The sequence below is a fragment of the Ovis canadensis genome, chromosome 11 (genome assembly GCF_042477335.2).
Source record: "Ovis canadensis isolate MfBH-ARS-UI-01 breed Bighorn chromosome 11, ARS-UI_OviCan_v2, whole genome shotgun sequence".
Lineage (NCBI taxonomy): Eukaryota > Metazoa > Chordata > Mammalia > Artiodactyla > Bovidae > Ovis > Ovis canadensis.
In genome coordinates, this window is record NC_091255.1 from 46265323 (window position 1) to 46281089 (window position 15767).

Here is a 15767-nt window from a genome sequence, read left to right on the forward strand (position 1 = left end):
CTGTGTCCTGCGCTCCCTCTCGGACCCGCCTAGGGAGAGGGCTCCACAGCCAGCGTCCCTCCCGAGGCAGCCCGCTGCTTTCCCTCCGCCTCTCCTCCGCCCCCGCCGCCCCACGTCGAGAACTGCCCCCCTTCCTGCAAAAGCGGGAGGGGGCTGGGGGGCGGGCGGCCGGCAGCTTGGGCTGAGGTTACGTGGCCGCCGGAGCCCTGACGTGATAGCACATTGCATCAGCATAAAACAATCCATCCTCGATATGGAATGCGGTGCGGACGTATGACAGCGAGAGCGCAGCCCCCTCGCCCGATTGATTTATGTCGGAGCTGACGCTTTATCAGGCAGTCGGAAAAACTTTGACCAATCATTTTGCAAGGAGCGCTGAGCCGGGCTGCTCCACTGTACTTTGTTGGCTGAGAAGTTGAGCAACGGGTGGGGGTGGGAGGGTGGGGGGCTGGGGGGGTCGCGTCCGAAAGCCCTCACACCGGTCCGGGTGCCACCTCTCCCTGCTTGAGCGCCGCGCGCGAGCGTTTCCCTTCCCCCTGCGAGCGCCCGGATAATGTCTGAGAATGTCCATTTCTGGGACGCTTAGCAGCTATTATGTCGACTCGATCATAAGTCACGAGAGTGAGGACGCGCCTCCAGCCAAGTTTCCTTCCGGCCAGTACGCGAGCCCCCGGCAGCCGGGCCACGCGGAGCACCTGGAGTTCCCCTCGTGCAGCTTCCAGCCCAAAGCGCCGGTGTTCGGCGCATCCTGGGCGCCGCTGAGCCCGCACACGTCCGGAAGCCTGCCGTCCGTCTACCACCCCTACATCCAGCCCCAGGGCGTCCCGCCGGCCGAGAGCAGGTACCTCCGCACCTGGCTGGAGCCGGCGCCGCGCGGCGAAGCTGCTCCGGGGCAGGGCCAGGCGGCTGTGAAGGCGGAGCCGCTGCTGGGCGCGCCTGGGGAGCTGCTCAAGCAGGGCACGCCCGAGTACAGTTTGGAAACTTCGGCGGGCAGGGAGGCTGTCCTGTCTAATCAAAGACCCGGCTACGGGGACAATAAAATTTGCGAAGGAAGCGAGGACAAAGAGAGGCCGGATCAAAGTAAGTTATAAAAAGTGAGGAAATACCCAGGCCGAAGGCCAGGCGAGGGGGAGGGGAGGGGAGAGGCAATAAACTGCGGACAATGTGAAGGGAAACCGTGGCGGTGGCCAGAGAGCAGGCGAGGGCGGAGGGAAGACGGAGGAAGGAAGGGAGGCAGCCGGGTGCCCCAGAAAGGGAGACTGAGGCCGCCGGAGGCGCGCCGCCCCACTCCGTCAAGTCCAGCGGGAACCCGGGGCTCAGGGACCAGCTCGCGGCTCTCTCGGTCTCCCTTCCCCCACGCCCCCGGAGGCCCGGGCCGAAAGCCCGGGAAGAGGCCGACAGCCGCCGGCTGGGAGAGAAGCTGGCGGGGCCGGGGAGGCAGCCGGCGAGGCCGAGAGCCCGCGCGGGCCAGGGCGGGAGCGCGCCGGGAAGCCGGGCCCTGCACGGCTGGCAGGGCTCCCCGCGCCACGCGCACACCGTAAAAGCCGGCCAAGGGGAAGTGGGAGGGGGCTCATTAGGATTTTATTTGCGATGCAACAGCTTGGCGGAGGATTGTTCCTAGCAGATCTCGCTCAGTAGCCGCTCAGGGTCCGCAGCCGGAGCCGGGAGGGGCGGGGGAAGCCCAGGACCCGGAGACTGAGCCCCCTCCCGGGATGCGCCGGCCCCTCCCCAGGAGCCTTCCCTCCGGTCGCCCCCTCCCCTCCTTTGGCATCCTCGCCCGGGTCGCCGCTTCCTTTCCTGCGGTTCCCGCTGTTCTCCGCAGGGCTCCCTAGCCCCAGCCGGAGCTGTCCGCCTCGCGGGGAGTCGAGGAATCGCTTCCGAACTTCAGGGCCGACCCGCGGCGTGGAGAAAGATCCCGAAAGGACCCTGGGGAGAGGAAGGGTGGGGGCAAGAGAGGCTTGCGGAGAGGCGGAGAACTTTATCCTCGGAAGGTAGTTTCTCACCGTCTCCCACCCCTCCAAATGCACCCCCTCCAGGAACCCCAGTCGGACTAATTTCCAGGAGATGCTGCTCCTTAAGGAGATCAGAAAGTGTCTCGGATTTTTCGTTTTTTAAGGCTAAGAAGGGCAAGTTGGTCGGAGCTCTTAGGCCCCAAACAATAACCTGCAGGCTGGTGGGGACAAGTCCTCACCCCTTACTCTTTTTCAAAAGAATGAGGGTCAGATTTTTAAAGTCTCTGCTTGCCCTACCGGATTTCCCACCAACAGAGTGGCCCAAGGGTCCTTTGGGGGTTTATTGCCTGCTGGAGAGAAGAGAGCTGCCCTACTCCCTCAGGTCACCCCTTCCAACCTGCCAGGTGGGATCACAAGAGCTGACATTTGGGTAACACGGCTCTTCCCAAAGCCTCCCTACTCACACCCAAGCAGACCCCCCACCCCAGGCCCCCAAACTCTGCCTGGAAAGTCCATTATTGCAAGGCAGCAGTTTGGCTAGGATCAATTATTAACAGTTTTTTTTTTTCCTCTTTCATATTTAATGTGACTTCAGGTCACATCCCAGGCAATCACATTAAGGAAATAGCACTGCAAATTGGTAAGACAGGGTACTTAGTGTAGGATGAACCAGATTATTATTACTTTAAAAAAATTCAGTGCTTTTCATTTGAGATGAAGGAATCTAGCAGAGGGTGGCTGCTATTTTTAATGAACTCTGCTTTATTTAGCAACTTTTCTGAGTTCAGGGGTAAGGAGAAGAGAAGCCTGTATATATTTTGTTTCCTGTTTATCCCCCACTTCCCCTCAATCTCCCCTTTCTCTGTTCCCTCTCACCGGGTGAAGCCAGTTGGATTTAGGTGTGCTGGGATGGACCTCTGTTACCCCCACATGATCCATGGCTCCCCACCTTGGGACTGGAGCAATCTTGCGTCCCAATTTCCCTGAACTTGCTTTAACCAAACTGCGAGATGAGCAGGAGCGGAAACGGAGACTATTGCAACCATAAGTTATCTGTGAGCCCTCAGCGCTCTCTTGTCCACAGGCTGGAGGTGATAAATGGTTGTAATTGGGTTGCATGTGAATTGGAGTGTGCTGAATGTTTGCGTCTCTAAATGCAAACCATATTTGTGGTGTGTGGTGTTGGGGGGGGTGGCGAGCTATCACATAGATACATATGCCTGCTGCCATGTGGCCAAGAGACCCAAGCTTGTGGTTAAGACAGGAGGGTGCACTGGACTGGAGGGCCAGGAGGTCCCTCAGTTTGGCTGGGCAGAAGCCACTCTCCTCTCCCCTAGCTCAGTCCTTCTCTTACCTCTCAGACTTAGAGCCAGTACTCCTCAGTCAGCCAGCCACCTCTAGTCTTGTAGAGCTGGTGGGGGAGGGGGCTTCAGCCAGGCTGGGCTCTGACCCAAATCCTAACCAGTTCTGACCCAAGCCGAGAAAGAGACTGAGAGAGCGCCTGGGACAGGCAAAGCTTTGGAAGTTGTGGGATGCCTGGCACAGGTTTGGCTCTATCCTGTCCCCAGATCTCTCACCTGGAGGTATCTATAGCAACTCCTGGCCCATCTCTGAGACCCTTTCTGGGAGCTGAAGGCCCAGGTGGCCCTTTCTCTAATGCAAAATGGGGAGTAGAGACCAAAGGGGCACCCTCTTGGAAGATGAACACAGGGGCTTTCACCCCCTTTCCTTTCTTTGATTCTATCGCTGCTTCTCTTTCAGCCAACCCCTCCGCCAACTGGCTGCACGCTCGCTCTTCCCGGAAAAAGCGCTGTCCCTACACCAAATACCAGACGCTGGAGCTAGAGAAGGAGTTTCTGTTCAATATGTACCTCACCAGGGACCGTAGGCACGAAGTGGCCAGACTCCTCAATCTGAGTGAGAGACAAGTCAAAATCTGGTTTCAGAACCGGCGGATGAAAATGAAGAAAATGAATAAGGAACAGGGCAAAGAGTAAAGATTCCCCTAGCCCACCCCACCCCTTCTCCATCTCACACTTATTTATAAGTGATGGCTGCAGAGCCAAGTGCTGTCTGGGATGTATTCAAGTGAATGGGGAAGGGATCTTTCTCTTCAAAGTCCTCTTCTGTATCTAGAGGCTCTCTCCTTTCCTTTGCCCTCACCTGTCCTCTTCTCCCTGGGTCTCAGGAGGAGTTTTTATTGATTTAGAAGGTAGATGTAGTTGATTCCTAAGGTGATGGGCCACAAGGAAAGACAACCCCTAGTAGAGTCCCTAGGAACCCTCCTAATTTTTCTGGGCAACCCCAGTTCCTCACTTCCAACCTGCCTGTTCCTTCCCACACACCTATCCCTAAGTCACCCGGGGACACTCCAACTTCACACAGCCCAACAGACGCCCGCCTGCATAAAGCCTGGAGCCCACAGTAACAATGGGAAAAGCCCACAGTCAACACTCAAAGTGACACCCCAAGTGCCATCACACCCCACATCTGGCAGAATAGCCCCTAGACCATCAGAAAAGTCCAGGGTCTACCCCTAATGCAATACATACCAAGAAGATGTCTCGAGACACATTCCTGAATGAGGCGCTGCAGTTCAAGGGGCCCAGCGTCACAGCATCACCCCCATGGACTCCTTAACTGTCCCCAGGCATGGACTCAAGGCCAAATGGGATAAACTCAGTTCCCCAGCTGGTGGGCTAGAAAGGGCAAGGAAAGGCAGTGGTGGTCTTATGAGAGTCTCTTAGGTTTTATGAAAGTAGTCCACGTACACACGTTTTGCTGCAGGAAATGTTTAATTCTGCATGTTGTTTTCCTATCCTTCCAACAAAAGGAGGTCAGATCGTGGGTCATAAGCCTTGACAATGTCATCCTCCTGTTCATCTGTGCCCTGCTTGACAGAGACTGTGGCCTCTCTTGCTTGACACCGGCCCTGCTGCATTCTTCTGCATCCTCCCCAGCTCTGAAATCAACTCTGTTCGGCCAGGCCAGTCCACCTTGCACCAGCGAGTCAAGTCGCCCCTGTAGAACCACCGCCCCCCCCCCCCCCCCCCCCGCCCCATCCTCTGCTAGCTGTACTCCTCCTTAGGCGGGAAAGCAGGTCAGGAGAACCCGATGGAGAATTTATTGTGCATCGATTCCTGGGCTCCTCTCCAGAGCAAGTCGTGGAGGACAGGGAGGAGCAAAAACTCTGGGCTTGTGGAGCTTGACTTATTCCTCCAGTCCTGCCCAGTCCGACCCCTGCGGAGGAGCCTCGGGCTTGGCAGCTGCTGCTTCAGCGCACAAGCGCTGAGACCCGCCTGGATGGCGACCTGCGCGCGCACGCTGCTGGGTAGCAGTCCCGCTTGCTAAGGAAAGAGGCCGAAATCGCACCTAAGCATTAGACTAGGGTTTACTCTCTGCTTCCTTTCCTCCCCCTGCGTCCCCACCTTTACAACCCCCCCTCAATTCATAGACTCTGGCTCCTGCTTCTCCCGGCCCTGCAAGGGGACATTCCAGTAGAACTTTTTTTGCTTCGTCGGTGGCAGTCGTGAAATTGTGCTGTGTTTTGTGATTTCTTTGGGGGTGATTGTCTCGCCTGTTTTCAGTTGTCGCTTACAAGGGAGGGTTGTGGGTGGGAGTGGGGAGGGTGAAGGGCTTAGAGCTCTGATTGTTTTGGAAGAAAAAGAAACAAGAAAAAGAACAAAAAATATATATCACTCTAGACAACAAGCCTCTCGTGTGTCATTCTGTGTTGGCTCTCCTCACCTGACCAGAAGTAGAGGTGCTAGTGCCAAGAGGGTGGCTTGGAAAAAAGAGAAAGTGCTGCGCCCAAGAGATTTCTCCTTAGACTTTGTAGGGTGGGTTTCCTGCAGGAGCTGCGAGCTGGTCTGGACCCAGGACCTCTGCTTAAACTGAGAAGAACCTTCCAACAGGAGGGCTGGGAGACTGGAGGGGAAGAAAAGGAAAGAAGGATTAGAGATGGGATCTGGGTCTGCAGGGAGCAATGAGACCTTCCTCTTAAGTTATGCTGGAGACGCCCTCACCACCTCCAGAGCCAGAGGAAAGGCAAGGTTGCCCTGCCGGGCCTGGAAGCAGGTCCTCAGCTGGCTGAGAAAGGCACCTTGGTTTGGCCACTTTAAAATGTCACGCAAGTGAAGAGAGCAGTAACTTCTTTCTGCTATTCCCTGCTGCAGACGGACAGGATGCAAATAGAGGCCTCCACAAGGCCAGGCTCTTTCTTCCACCCCTCAAAGAGAGTGAACCCCAGGTTTCCAACCCCCACCTGGAGTCTGAGGCTCCAACCTGAGCCTCGGGGTAGCAGCCTTGGTGTGATGCGGGTGGAGTTTGTTGGGAGTGGGGCCTGGGGAGGCGGCTCCTGCAGGCTGGGAGAGACGGTTGTGTGTCGAACAGAAATGGTTGAGGCGAGGCGAGGCGGGGCGGGCCAGGGCGGGGGGTGGGGGGGAATCCCTTCCCCAATCCGACCCCAAAACTAAATTCGGTTTCAAAAGGCACCTTTCTGTCCCTCTCAGACTGCGGCGTCCACCACCAAAGCCTCAGATGATAAGCGCTGTTGTCAGCCGCCAGGCGGTTCTCATCCAGGCGCTGGGATTCCGCTTCTGCCGGGCTGGCTCTTGGGCGCCGGACTCCTGCCGGAGCCTCCCACCGGGCCCACCCAACGGCGCTGCAGTCCGCGGAGACCCTGAGGTTGGGATAGAGGTGGGGACAAAGCCTGGCCCTTGTGAAACCGGCCTGGAAGCGAAAAGGTCAGGCCTACCCCTCTCCAGCGAACGCAAGATCTGAGACAGCCGGAGGCAGGAGAACGCGAAGCTCCCGGTTCGCCGGGGCCCCAACCCGCCTCCTCCTCCGAGGGTTCCAGTCGGTATATCAAGTGAATCTGCCTTTAGAGCTTGCGTAGACTAGGCTCCCTCCTCATCCTGGGCTCCCAGGAGCCAGCCTGAGCTGAGACGGAGCTGAGAAGGCCAGATTCCGCCAAAAGGAAACGCAAAAAGTGAGGCAGGAACTGAACGGAGTGCTGCCGGGTAGGGGGGCGAGGGCGCCCCGGGAAGCCTCCGGCGGCGGCGTCTGGGTCCCCAGCCCCGGGTGGCTTCTTTAAAGACAAACAAAGGCGAGGATGCAGAGGCTCGGAAGCCGGAGATGGGGAAATCTGCTGTAATAAAAGAGAGGGATTCAGAGAGGGGGACCGGGAGAGTGCGAGCCAGAGAGAAGCCGGGAGAGGAATTCAATGCCGTGTGCGCAGCAATAAAAGAATATGACCGCTATAAAAGTTTATAGCGTATAAATTTCTGAAGGTTAAGAAACTAAACAGCAGCAAAGCAAACAGTGAGGGGAAACTTTCCGGAGCCGAGAGAGCCACAGCTGGGCCTGGGCTCCGGGCCTGGCGGGCGAATGGGTGGGCCTGGCTCGGCCGCCCCCACCCGCACCCGCCCGGAGCGCGGGGCGCGAGGTTTCGGGGGGGCCCCAGGGGGCAAAGAGGGGCGAGGAGGGAGGGGCGAGGGAAGAACACTTTGTTGTCACAAACGCTTCACAGAACGCAATTGAGACTCTAGTCTTTGTTCTTCGTAAGCGCCCCCCCCCCAATCGGGCGTCATAAAGAGAAGCCCCCTGCACACGCGCGCGGGCACACACACACACACACACACACACACACACACACACACACACGCAGGTCCGGCCAGACGTCTGGGCGCGAGCAGCCTCTTGATCCTTTTAGTCTTGTCCTACCCTCTCGGGCCTCCTCTCCCCCCACAGAAAGCCCAATTGTTTTCCCTCAGAATTTGAAACAATCGTGTTGGGTTTGAAAAGTGTTCGGCTCCCCCTTTTAGGGGCCATACAAGGCGCACTGCTCGGCCGTCTCCGCGCGAAATTAAGGGCTTGAGGTGGGGGGTGAGAGAGAGAAAAGCTGACTTATTTTTCCCTTCCCACCCTCTCTCTCTTTTTGTTCCTCTCTTTTTTAAATCTCTAACTTAACTGCACAATTTCATGAACCATTTCCTGATTTCCGACGCCTTCCCCTTCGCACGCTCTCATTTTCCTCCCCTTTTAGGCTAATATTGAAAGTTTCTCGGGGTTGTTGGCGCAGTGGCTGGCTCTCGGAGAGGCAGGAGGGAGCGGTGGCGGCGGCGCCTTTCCTCAAAACGGCCGCTAGATGGCATCCTTGCTCCATGTGAAAAATCCCCGGTGCGGCGGCTTCGGGCGCCCGTGGCTGCACCTCGCACCTCGATCGGCCCTGAAATCTATGAATTGAGCGCTACCAAAAGTCATGAATTATTTGCCCAGAATAAAAATAGGGTTCATTATGACCGTTTCCCCCATTTTATAGATTTCAGATACAGTGATGTTGATTGACCTCCTCTCCTCAAATGATCTTTTTTTTTAAAATTTCCCCCATAAGGAGGGCTCAGGGCTTCTCACCCAGTTTCTATGTTCCGTGGGACAACAAATGCATGAAAATGGGGAATAATAGTAATTATAGAACCAGTGAATCCAAATAAAAGAGGAGGACTGGTTCAGAAAAATGAGATTTTCCGGGATGGGGACGAGACGAATCCCTGCGGATGCGGGTGAGCAGGTCAGGTGAGAGGGCGAGCGGGCAGAAGCGGGTCGGATGGAGAAGCCGCCGCCCTAGGCTGCTGCAAGATCGGCAGGAGAGGGAACCGGGTGAGCCAGGCCGGGTTGGGGGTAGGGACACTCTAGGGGGAACGGATCCGTGGCTTTGGCGGGGATTCGGAGGTGCCCAGAGCCGGCGGTGCGGCTCGGCAAGGACCGAGGCTCTAGAGCCTTTGTATGTGGCCGGGGCTGGGCGGGGCGGCGCCGGGCGGTACAGGCTGGGGCAGGGGCTCCCCAGGACAGCGAGGTGCAAAAGGCTCGGGTATTTCCTGAGTAGTTCTGGGCCAAGTTGGGCCGCCAGAAAAGAGTGCGTTTTCTGCATGGCTGTGGGGATAGGCGCAGTGCAGGAAGCAGGGGCTCGGTTCTCCCCGGGTCGGGTGGTTTCCAGGTGAGAGCTCCGGCTTCGTGTGCCCTGGCCCCGGCCCCAGGCAGACCTGGAGAGCACCGGTCCCATCTCAAGTTAGCAGCTGGAGGCCTGCACTCCAGGCGTTTTTCGTTCGGTGACCCGCGCGCTGTCAGCCCCTGCCCATAGCCCCTTAGATTCCAAATCTCCCGTTTCCTCCCCACCCGGCCCGGCCCGATCCTTGCTCCCCATTTCGGACAAACCTGCGCGAGAAATAGATGCCCCCCTTCTCCTTAAAATTAGCCACTCTGCAGCCTCACCTCTCCTCCCCCTGGACCGGGTGCGAAGCGGAAAGCGGAGTTTCTCAACTTGAGTTTCTCTAATAAATCTGCGCTCCGCTGGGTGTTTATAAATTATCTCCTCGCTCTTTCTTGTTTTTTCTTATAATAGAAACATTTTCCTTCCATCAGGAATTTCTGGCACGGTGTAGGGATGATTTAGAACAAGCCATTGAATTTCTATCTCACCGGTGAGTCCTCAAATCATGACCATAAAATCCCCTGCACTTGATAAAAATGTTCGCTTCGGCAACAACTTAACTCTGCCTCCCGCTGCCTCACCACCCCATCAGCCTGGCGCTAAACATTCAAGACCCTGGTTTGCTCCTCTCCTTTTCTCCTTTCTCCCTTTCCCTATCAGCCCCTCTCCAGTCTTCAGATTCGATTTTGAAGGATCAAGTGGCCCCATTGGTACCTTCCCCTTAGAAGAGGTAATGGGTTTCATTTTTACAAAGGGGAGGATGAGTGGAACCCCCCAAAACACCCCTCCAAAAGCAAGCCACTCTCTCATGAATAAACAATAGACAATGTATTTGTAAAGCCTCCACCTTTGTTGCTAGAAAATGTCTTTCTCTCTGTCTCCCTTCCTTCCTTCTTTCCTTTCCTTGGACAAGGAGCCTCTTCAGGAAGCCATTGGTTCGGATCCTCAGTTTGGGGCCTTCTAAAGCTTGGCCACCACTGTCACTAGGCCCAGTAGGCCAGCAAAGGCAACTGGCAAGACAGGGTGGCATCCAGTCAGCTGGGTTCTGCACTCTGTGTTTCAGGCCCTAGGTCCTTAGGTCTCGAAGGAGAGCCAGCTTTAACTAGAGGCGCCCAAGGGGAAAGGAGAGAACATGGGGGACTCTGGCCTTGCTGAATCCAAATCCCTCCACCCCAAGGTCAGGTGAGGCAGTGACAGTGGCTGAAAGGACAGTGAAGGCTAAAAGGTGCCCCTCCCCACACACCCTCTGCAGTCACTGCTCAGGGCAGAGGAAGGAAGGCACAGGACTTCGGGCACCAAGGCCAGACTCCAGGGCGGCAGCCTCAGTTGCTCTCCCCTCCCTCTGATGTGCTGATGGGCCTGGTGGTGCCCTCTCACCTAGTGGTGATGTGGAAGGCATAGTGAACTGGCCTGACTGAAGGTTGGGAGCCAGTTGGGCTTGGTTACTGGGTCCCAAGACCTGGGGCAGGACTAGGGCAACCCAGCTGGTACTATCCTGCGGGTGGCATCAGGCCCCTCTCCCATCACACAGAGTTGGTCTCCTAAAGGCTTGCTTACTGGGCCCCAGTGCCTTCTAGAGACCCTCTCCTCATTCTAGCACCCTCTTCCCAGGCCAACCAAGGCTGTGTTCAACTGCAGAATGAGTTGCAGGGTGAGCCTTGTTCAAGATTTCTCCACTGCCCATTAACACCAGAAAGTTTCAGCTCTTCCTCCGGATGCCTCCTCAGGACCTCCTGGATCCCTTCTCCAAAGAAAAACCTTGTTTGTTTAATGAAGGAAAGTTGGTGAGTGGCCTGGGTGGGGCTACTTTGGGGGCTCCAGAGAGGGAATGGGGCCACGTGCTCCCACAGCTGAAGGAGGCGGAAAATCTCAGAAAAGTCACCGTTTGCGCCGAAAAAAAAAAAAAAACCCTCATAATCATTCTCATTTCGGCTTTGTCACCCCCACCGTGCTGCAGTCGGGCGGCGGGGGCGATCGAAGCTGCAGTTTTATAGCTGTAGAGGAAAGAACTCGTAAAATGCTAACAGCTTTTATGCGCTGCGGCATAAACAACAACAGACTCGGCTTTATTGCGTTTTATAGTTTGTTAAAGAGTTTACAGCCGTTTTTTGGGGGCCGGTTACCCAGCCAATTCCCTCCACACGATAGTTAAACCTTTATCAATAATAAGGAAATTGATCATTAAAGCTTTAAATATGACTACCTCGTTTGTTTGAAAATATGTTTAGGAGAGGAAGCTGTATGATTTGATAACTTGTATTAAAATACCAATTACATTTATAGGACCTTTTAAAACTCGGCGCAATTAAACCGTGTTCTTTTACATTTTTCCGAAGCGACCCTGACATTTAAAAAGACTCCAACTGCCTCGTTAAAATCGCGAAATTAACAGCGTGCCTATGCCTGGCGCGCTGTGTATGTGTGTGCGTGTTTTTTTCCGTGACTCCCCCACATCAGTCTTTGGGGGTGGTCTGCGAAGGTATTTGATTTGTTGTGAGGCAAGAGATATCTCATTAATGTAGGTAGTTAAACAGATTTAATCCGTATTCATTCTCTCTCCCCCCCTCTCCTTCCCCCCTCTCTCCCCCTCTCCCCCTCTCTCTCCCTGGGTGTTTTTTTTTTCCTTCCCCTCCTTTTTTTTTTTTTTTTCCGCTCTCTCCTCACTCCCTGGCGCTCTCTGCTCTCGCTCTCTCTCTCGCTCGCTCTCTCTCGCTCTCACCCTCGCTCTGCGTTCTGTCCGGGAGGAGTACGGAGAAGCCAATAGGATGCGGGGTCTCTAATGGATGCAAATGATCATGAAAAGACAGTGCAAAATATGAAACAACTCATTTGCAGGGAAGTAAATCACCGAAAACTGTTTATGAACTGGCATCCCTTCTTCGAAATGTAAAGCGAGGACCTCTTTAAGTGGCGGTATATTTTTGTGTGGGGGGTGGGGGGTGGGGGGAGGGCGAGCGAGCCGCGGCTGCCATGCAAGCCTAGACTTTTGGAGGCTTCGCTGTCCTTTTCTATTCCTGGAAATCACAAAAAGTGTGGTGGCTTCGAGATCTTCTTCGCCTTTTCTTTCTTTTCTTTCCCCCACCTCCTCCCTTCCCGTCTCCTTTCCTGGCGAGGGTGACTAGGAGCCGGCGAATCCGCGTTTTTTTCTCTCTCTCTCCCTCCCTTTCCCCCTCCCCACCCCCTCCCCAACAGCCCCCAACTACAGCCGCCGCCGCCGCCGCCGCCTCAAAATTCAATAAAATGAGCTCTTATTTCGTCAACTCACTGTTCTCCAAATACAAAACCGGGGAGTCCCTGCGCCCCAATTATTATGACTGCGGCTTCGCCCAGGACCTGGGCGGCCGACCCACCGTGGTGTACGGTCCCAGCAGCGGCGGTAGCTTCCAGCACCCGTCGCAAATCCAGGAGTTCTACCACGGGCCGTCTTCGCTGTCCACGGCTCCCTACCAGCAGAACCCGTGCGCTGTGGCGTGCCACGGGGACCCGGGCAACTTCTACGGCTACGACCCGCTGCAGCGGCAGAGCCTGTTCGGTGCGCAGGATCCAGACCTGGTGCAGTACGCCGACTGCAAGCTCGCCGCCGCCAGCGGCCTGGGAGAGGAGGCCGAGGGGTCCGAGCAGAGCCCGTCGCCCACACAGCTCTTCCCCTGGATGCGCCCGCAAGGTGAGCTCGCGTCGGGGGCCGGCGAGGGGCGGGGGAGGAAGGGAGACCCGGGGCCCAGGACGGGCAGGGGGCCGGGCAGGCCGGGCAGCGGTGTCCCCAGCTCCTGGAAGACGTGCTCGCTCCGTTTCAGATAGCCTCCCCCTTCTTTCCTTCCTTCCTCCCTTTTCTTCCTTTTCTTCTTTTTGTTTCCCTTGAAGGAGGTCGCTAAGCGACATTTCCTGAATCCATAAACCCCTCACCCTGCCTGACTTTTCTTCTTCCCCTCCTTTTTTCCCCTTTTACTGTTTTATGGGGGGTAGTGGAGAAAGGGTGGCGGGAGTGGGGGCGCTCAACTTTTGCACTTCTCAATTGCTTTATAGTTTAATTACCCTGAAGAAACTTTTCTTCTGGGGCAGAGGCTCTGGGGGCTTTTCAAGGTGGGTCCATTCGTCCCCATCCCGGCTTTTTTTATTCTTATTTTTCCCCCTCCTTCACATCCTTCCTTCTAAAGTTTATGGCACTTTTAATAGATTCAACCACCCCCGCCCAACTCTCTGGAGCTGCTTACCAGGGGAGGGGGGACCCCTTTCTGGCTCCCTTAGATTCAGTGGTGTCTGATCCCCCTCACCCCCCCTCCACTGACCGCGGCCTCCCAGCGCCCCCGCCCCTGCGCGGGGTAGAAGGTCCCCTGCCCTTATTATACTGGTCTCCTAGGCTGGTTCACGAATCTTCCAACCTTCTCCGTCTCTGCCCCCTCCCCCACCCTCCCCTCCCCTCTGTCTCGCCCTTTCCCCTATTCCCAGCAGCCGCCGGACGCAGGCGAGGCCGACAGACCTACAGCCGCTACCAGACCCTGGAACTGGAGAAGGAGTTCCTATTTAATCCCTATCTGACTCGCAAGCGGCGGATCGAGGTATCTCATGCACTGGGACTGACAGAGAGACAGGTCAAAATTTGGTTCCAGAACCGGAGGATGAAGTGGAAAAAAGAGAACAACAAAGACAAGTTCCCCAGCAGCAAATGCGAGCAGGAGGAGCTGGAGAAACAGAAGCTGGAGCGGGCCCCGGAGGCGGCGGACGAGGGCGACGCGCAGAAGGGCGACAAGAAGTAGGCTCCAGCTGGGACTGCCAGGGCCGCGGCCGCCCTGCGGCCGCCGGTCCCCCGACCGCGCCACCGTCGCCCGCCCCCGCCCGAGAGAGCTCTGGCCCCGCGAGCGGGGCCCGGAGCCTGGCCTCCCACCGCAGCGTCCCCGCCGCGCCAGTCCCCGCTAGTGGTAGTATCTCGTAATAGCTTCTGTGTGTGAGCTACCGTGGATCTCCTTCCCTTCTCTTGGGGGCCAGGGGGAAAGAAAAGGATTTTAAGCATGGACTCCCTCGCCCTGCGAGGGTAAGCGGCTGCGGCCTGGCTGAGCACCCCCCCATGCCCCCGCCCCGTGTAAAAAGCCTCCTTGTGCAATGGTCTTTTTTTCCTTTGAACGTGCTTCTTTGTAATGACCGAGGTACCGATTTCTGCTAAGTTCTCCCAACAACATGAAACTGCCTATTCACGCCGTAATTCTTTCTGTCTCCCTCCCTCTCCTTTCTCTCTTTCTCTCTCTCTCTCTCGCCTCGTCCTCATTTCCCCTCCCACCCCCCCCTCCCCGCTGTCCTTCTAGCTCGCTGGCTTTCTCTCTGGCTTCTCTCTTTTCCTCCAACCCCCCCACCCCCCCGCGCCCGCCGCTTTGGTTTGACAATTTCGTCTTAAGTGTTTCTCAAAAGAGGTTACTTTAGTTAGCATGCGCGCTGTGGGCAATTGTTAAAAGTGTTCTTAGGTTTACTGTGAAGAGAATGTATCCTGTATCCGTGAATTGCTTTATTGGGGGGAGGGAGGGCTAATTATATATTTTGTTGTTCCTCTATACTTTGTTCTGTTGTCTGCGCCTGAAAAGGGCGGAAGAGTTACAATAAAGTTTACAAGCGAGAACCCGAGACTGGCCCGACCCGCGCTCCTCATTTGCTCCCAGCGCCTTGCAGATTTGCGGGGGGAGCTGGTCTACCGGCTCTAGCGCCCGCCAGGCCCGGCCGCGCAGAGGAGGGGGCGGAGGCTGGAGGCAGGTGGTGCAGTCCCTTGGCCCAGGGGCGCAGGGGGTGAGGGAGGCGGCTGCGCGCGATTGGAGGAAAGAGAAACGAGGGAGGGGAGCCGAGAGAAACCCCCTCCCTTCGCGTTCCGAGGCTGAGGGCCCGGGAGACCCTCGAGCCCAGGCCACGCTGGAGAGATGCGCCTGGGCTGTTGACTTTGTCCCACCCCCCCTCGCACCTCCCCCTTTGTTTTTGCGTGTTCTTTCTTGTGTGTGAGCGTGCGTGTGTGTGTGTGTGTGTGTGTGCGCGCGTGCAGGGGTAGAGGTTCAGTACCGAGCTGCTAAACTGGCTTATATTTTGATTTTTCTCGTACTCTGGTCGGCGGAGAAGGAGAAGGGAGATGCTCTTCCCTGCCTCTCCCTTTCTGGGACTTGGCTACCTTCGCCCAGCGCCGAGTGGTGACTCGCCGCCTTCCTTTTCTCGCTCTGCTTCTCCAGCAGCCACGCTCGACTGAGGCATCCGCCTCCCATAACCAGAGCAGCATACCGGGCCACCCTCCTCCCTTCCTTTCTCTTCCCACCCACCCCACCTTCTTCCTTTTTTTATTTTCAAACCGTTTTTTGTTTTTTTTTTTTTTAAGCCATCAGAAACTGCAGCATCCAACGCCCCTGGGGCTGGATCCCGCACCGCTGGGAGCACCCACGAAACCTCGCTGCATCTCTGCCCGTTCTGTCTGGGCCGCACACAGAGAAAGCGTGAGGCCAGGCTCACCTCGCGCCTCACCTCAGGAGAAACGGACCAAGTCCGGACCAAGTTTCCCCAAAGGGCCAGCCATGCTGAATCGCTCCAGATTAATAAAGACCTGGCCTGCCCGCCCCCACCCACCGGTTGTGTGCAATCCCTGCGTTTGTTTCTGGCTGGGTAACGGGCTGGGGAGGATGGGGCGGGGGTGGGTGACAACTCGGATCCCTCTCAGGTTATTTGTTTTCCCTTCCACTCAATCCCTTCCTCCCCCAAATCTCGCCTGCAAGCTGCCTCCAGCCCACGGGGGTCGACAGCGGCCCTGGAGCCCCCCAGCCCCAATCCATAGGGCCTGGCTTTCCCATTCATTATTGATCATATTT

General features: G+C 56.5%; 2 protein-coding genes across 5 annotated transcripts; both read left to right on the top strand.

The window, feature by feature from the left end:
- The first annotated feature begins 367 nt into the window (after window positions 1-367).
- On the top strand, window positions 368-5663 carry HOXB9 (homeobox B9). The gene is made up of 2 exons (XM_069543220.1): window positions 368-1080; window positions 3714-5663. The coding sequence occupies exons 1-2, from the start codon at window positions 564-566 to the stop codon at window positions 3947-3949; spliced, it is 753 nt and encodes a 250-aa protein (XP_069399321.1). The 5' UTR covers window positions 368-563; the 3' UTR covers window positions 3950-5663.
- A 3711-nt stretch (window positions 5664-9374) lies between these two features.
- On the top strand, window positions 9375-15527 carry HOXB8 (homeobox B8). 4 transcript variants are annotated; one of them, XM_069543217.1, is made up of 4 exons: window positions 9375-9433; window positions 10555-10727; window positions 12136-12607; window positions 13390-14553. In XM_069543217.1, the coding sequence occupies exons 2-4, from the start codon at window positions 10659-10661 to the stop codon at window positions 13695-13697; spliced, it is 849 nt and encodes a 282-aa protein (XP_069399318.1). In that variant the 5' UTR covers window positions 9375-9433; window positions 10555-10658; the 3' UTR covers window positions 13698-14553. The 4 variants fall into 4 exon arrangements, 3 of the variants coding, with proteins under 3 accessions (XP_069399318.1, XP_069399319.1, XP_069399320.1); XM_069543218.1 differs by lacking the exon at window positions 9375-9433 and having other exon boundaries at window positions 10332-10727; window positions 13393-14553; XR_011247101.1 differs by lacking the exons at window positions 9375-9433; window positions 10555-10727 and adding an exon at window positions 15284-15527 and having other exon boundaries at window positions 11583-12607; window positions 13390-13972.
- Window positions 15528-15767: the final 240 nt, after the last annotated feature.

Excerpts from the sequence above, each read along its gene's own strand:
- HOXB8 (XM_069543217.1), top strand. The coding sequence starts at position 10,659 with ATGCCTCCTCAGGACCTCCTGGATCCCTTCTCCAAAGAAAAACCTTGT. Across the intron at positions 10,728-12,135 it reads TGTTTAATGAAGGAAAGTTG|CCCCCAACTACAGCCGCCGC; the intron begins GTGAGTGGCCTG and ends CCTCCCCAACAG. Across the intron at positions 12,608-13,389 it reads CCCCTGGATGCGCCCGCAAG|CAGCCGCCGGACGCAGGCGA; the intron begins GTGAGCTCGCGT and ends CCCTATTCCCAG.
- HOXB9 (XM_069543220.1), top strand. The coding sequence starts at position 564 with ATGTCCATTTCTGGGACGCTTAGCAGCTATTATGTCGACTCGATCATA. Across the intron at positions 1,081-3,713 it reads CAAAGAGAGGCCGGATCAAA|CCAACCCCTCCGCCAACTGG; the intron begins GTAAGTTATAAA and ends CTTCTCTTTCAG.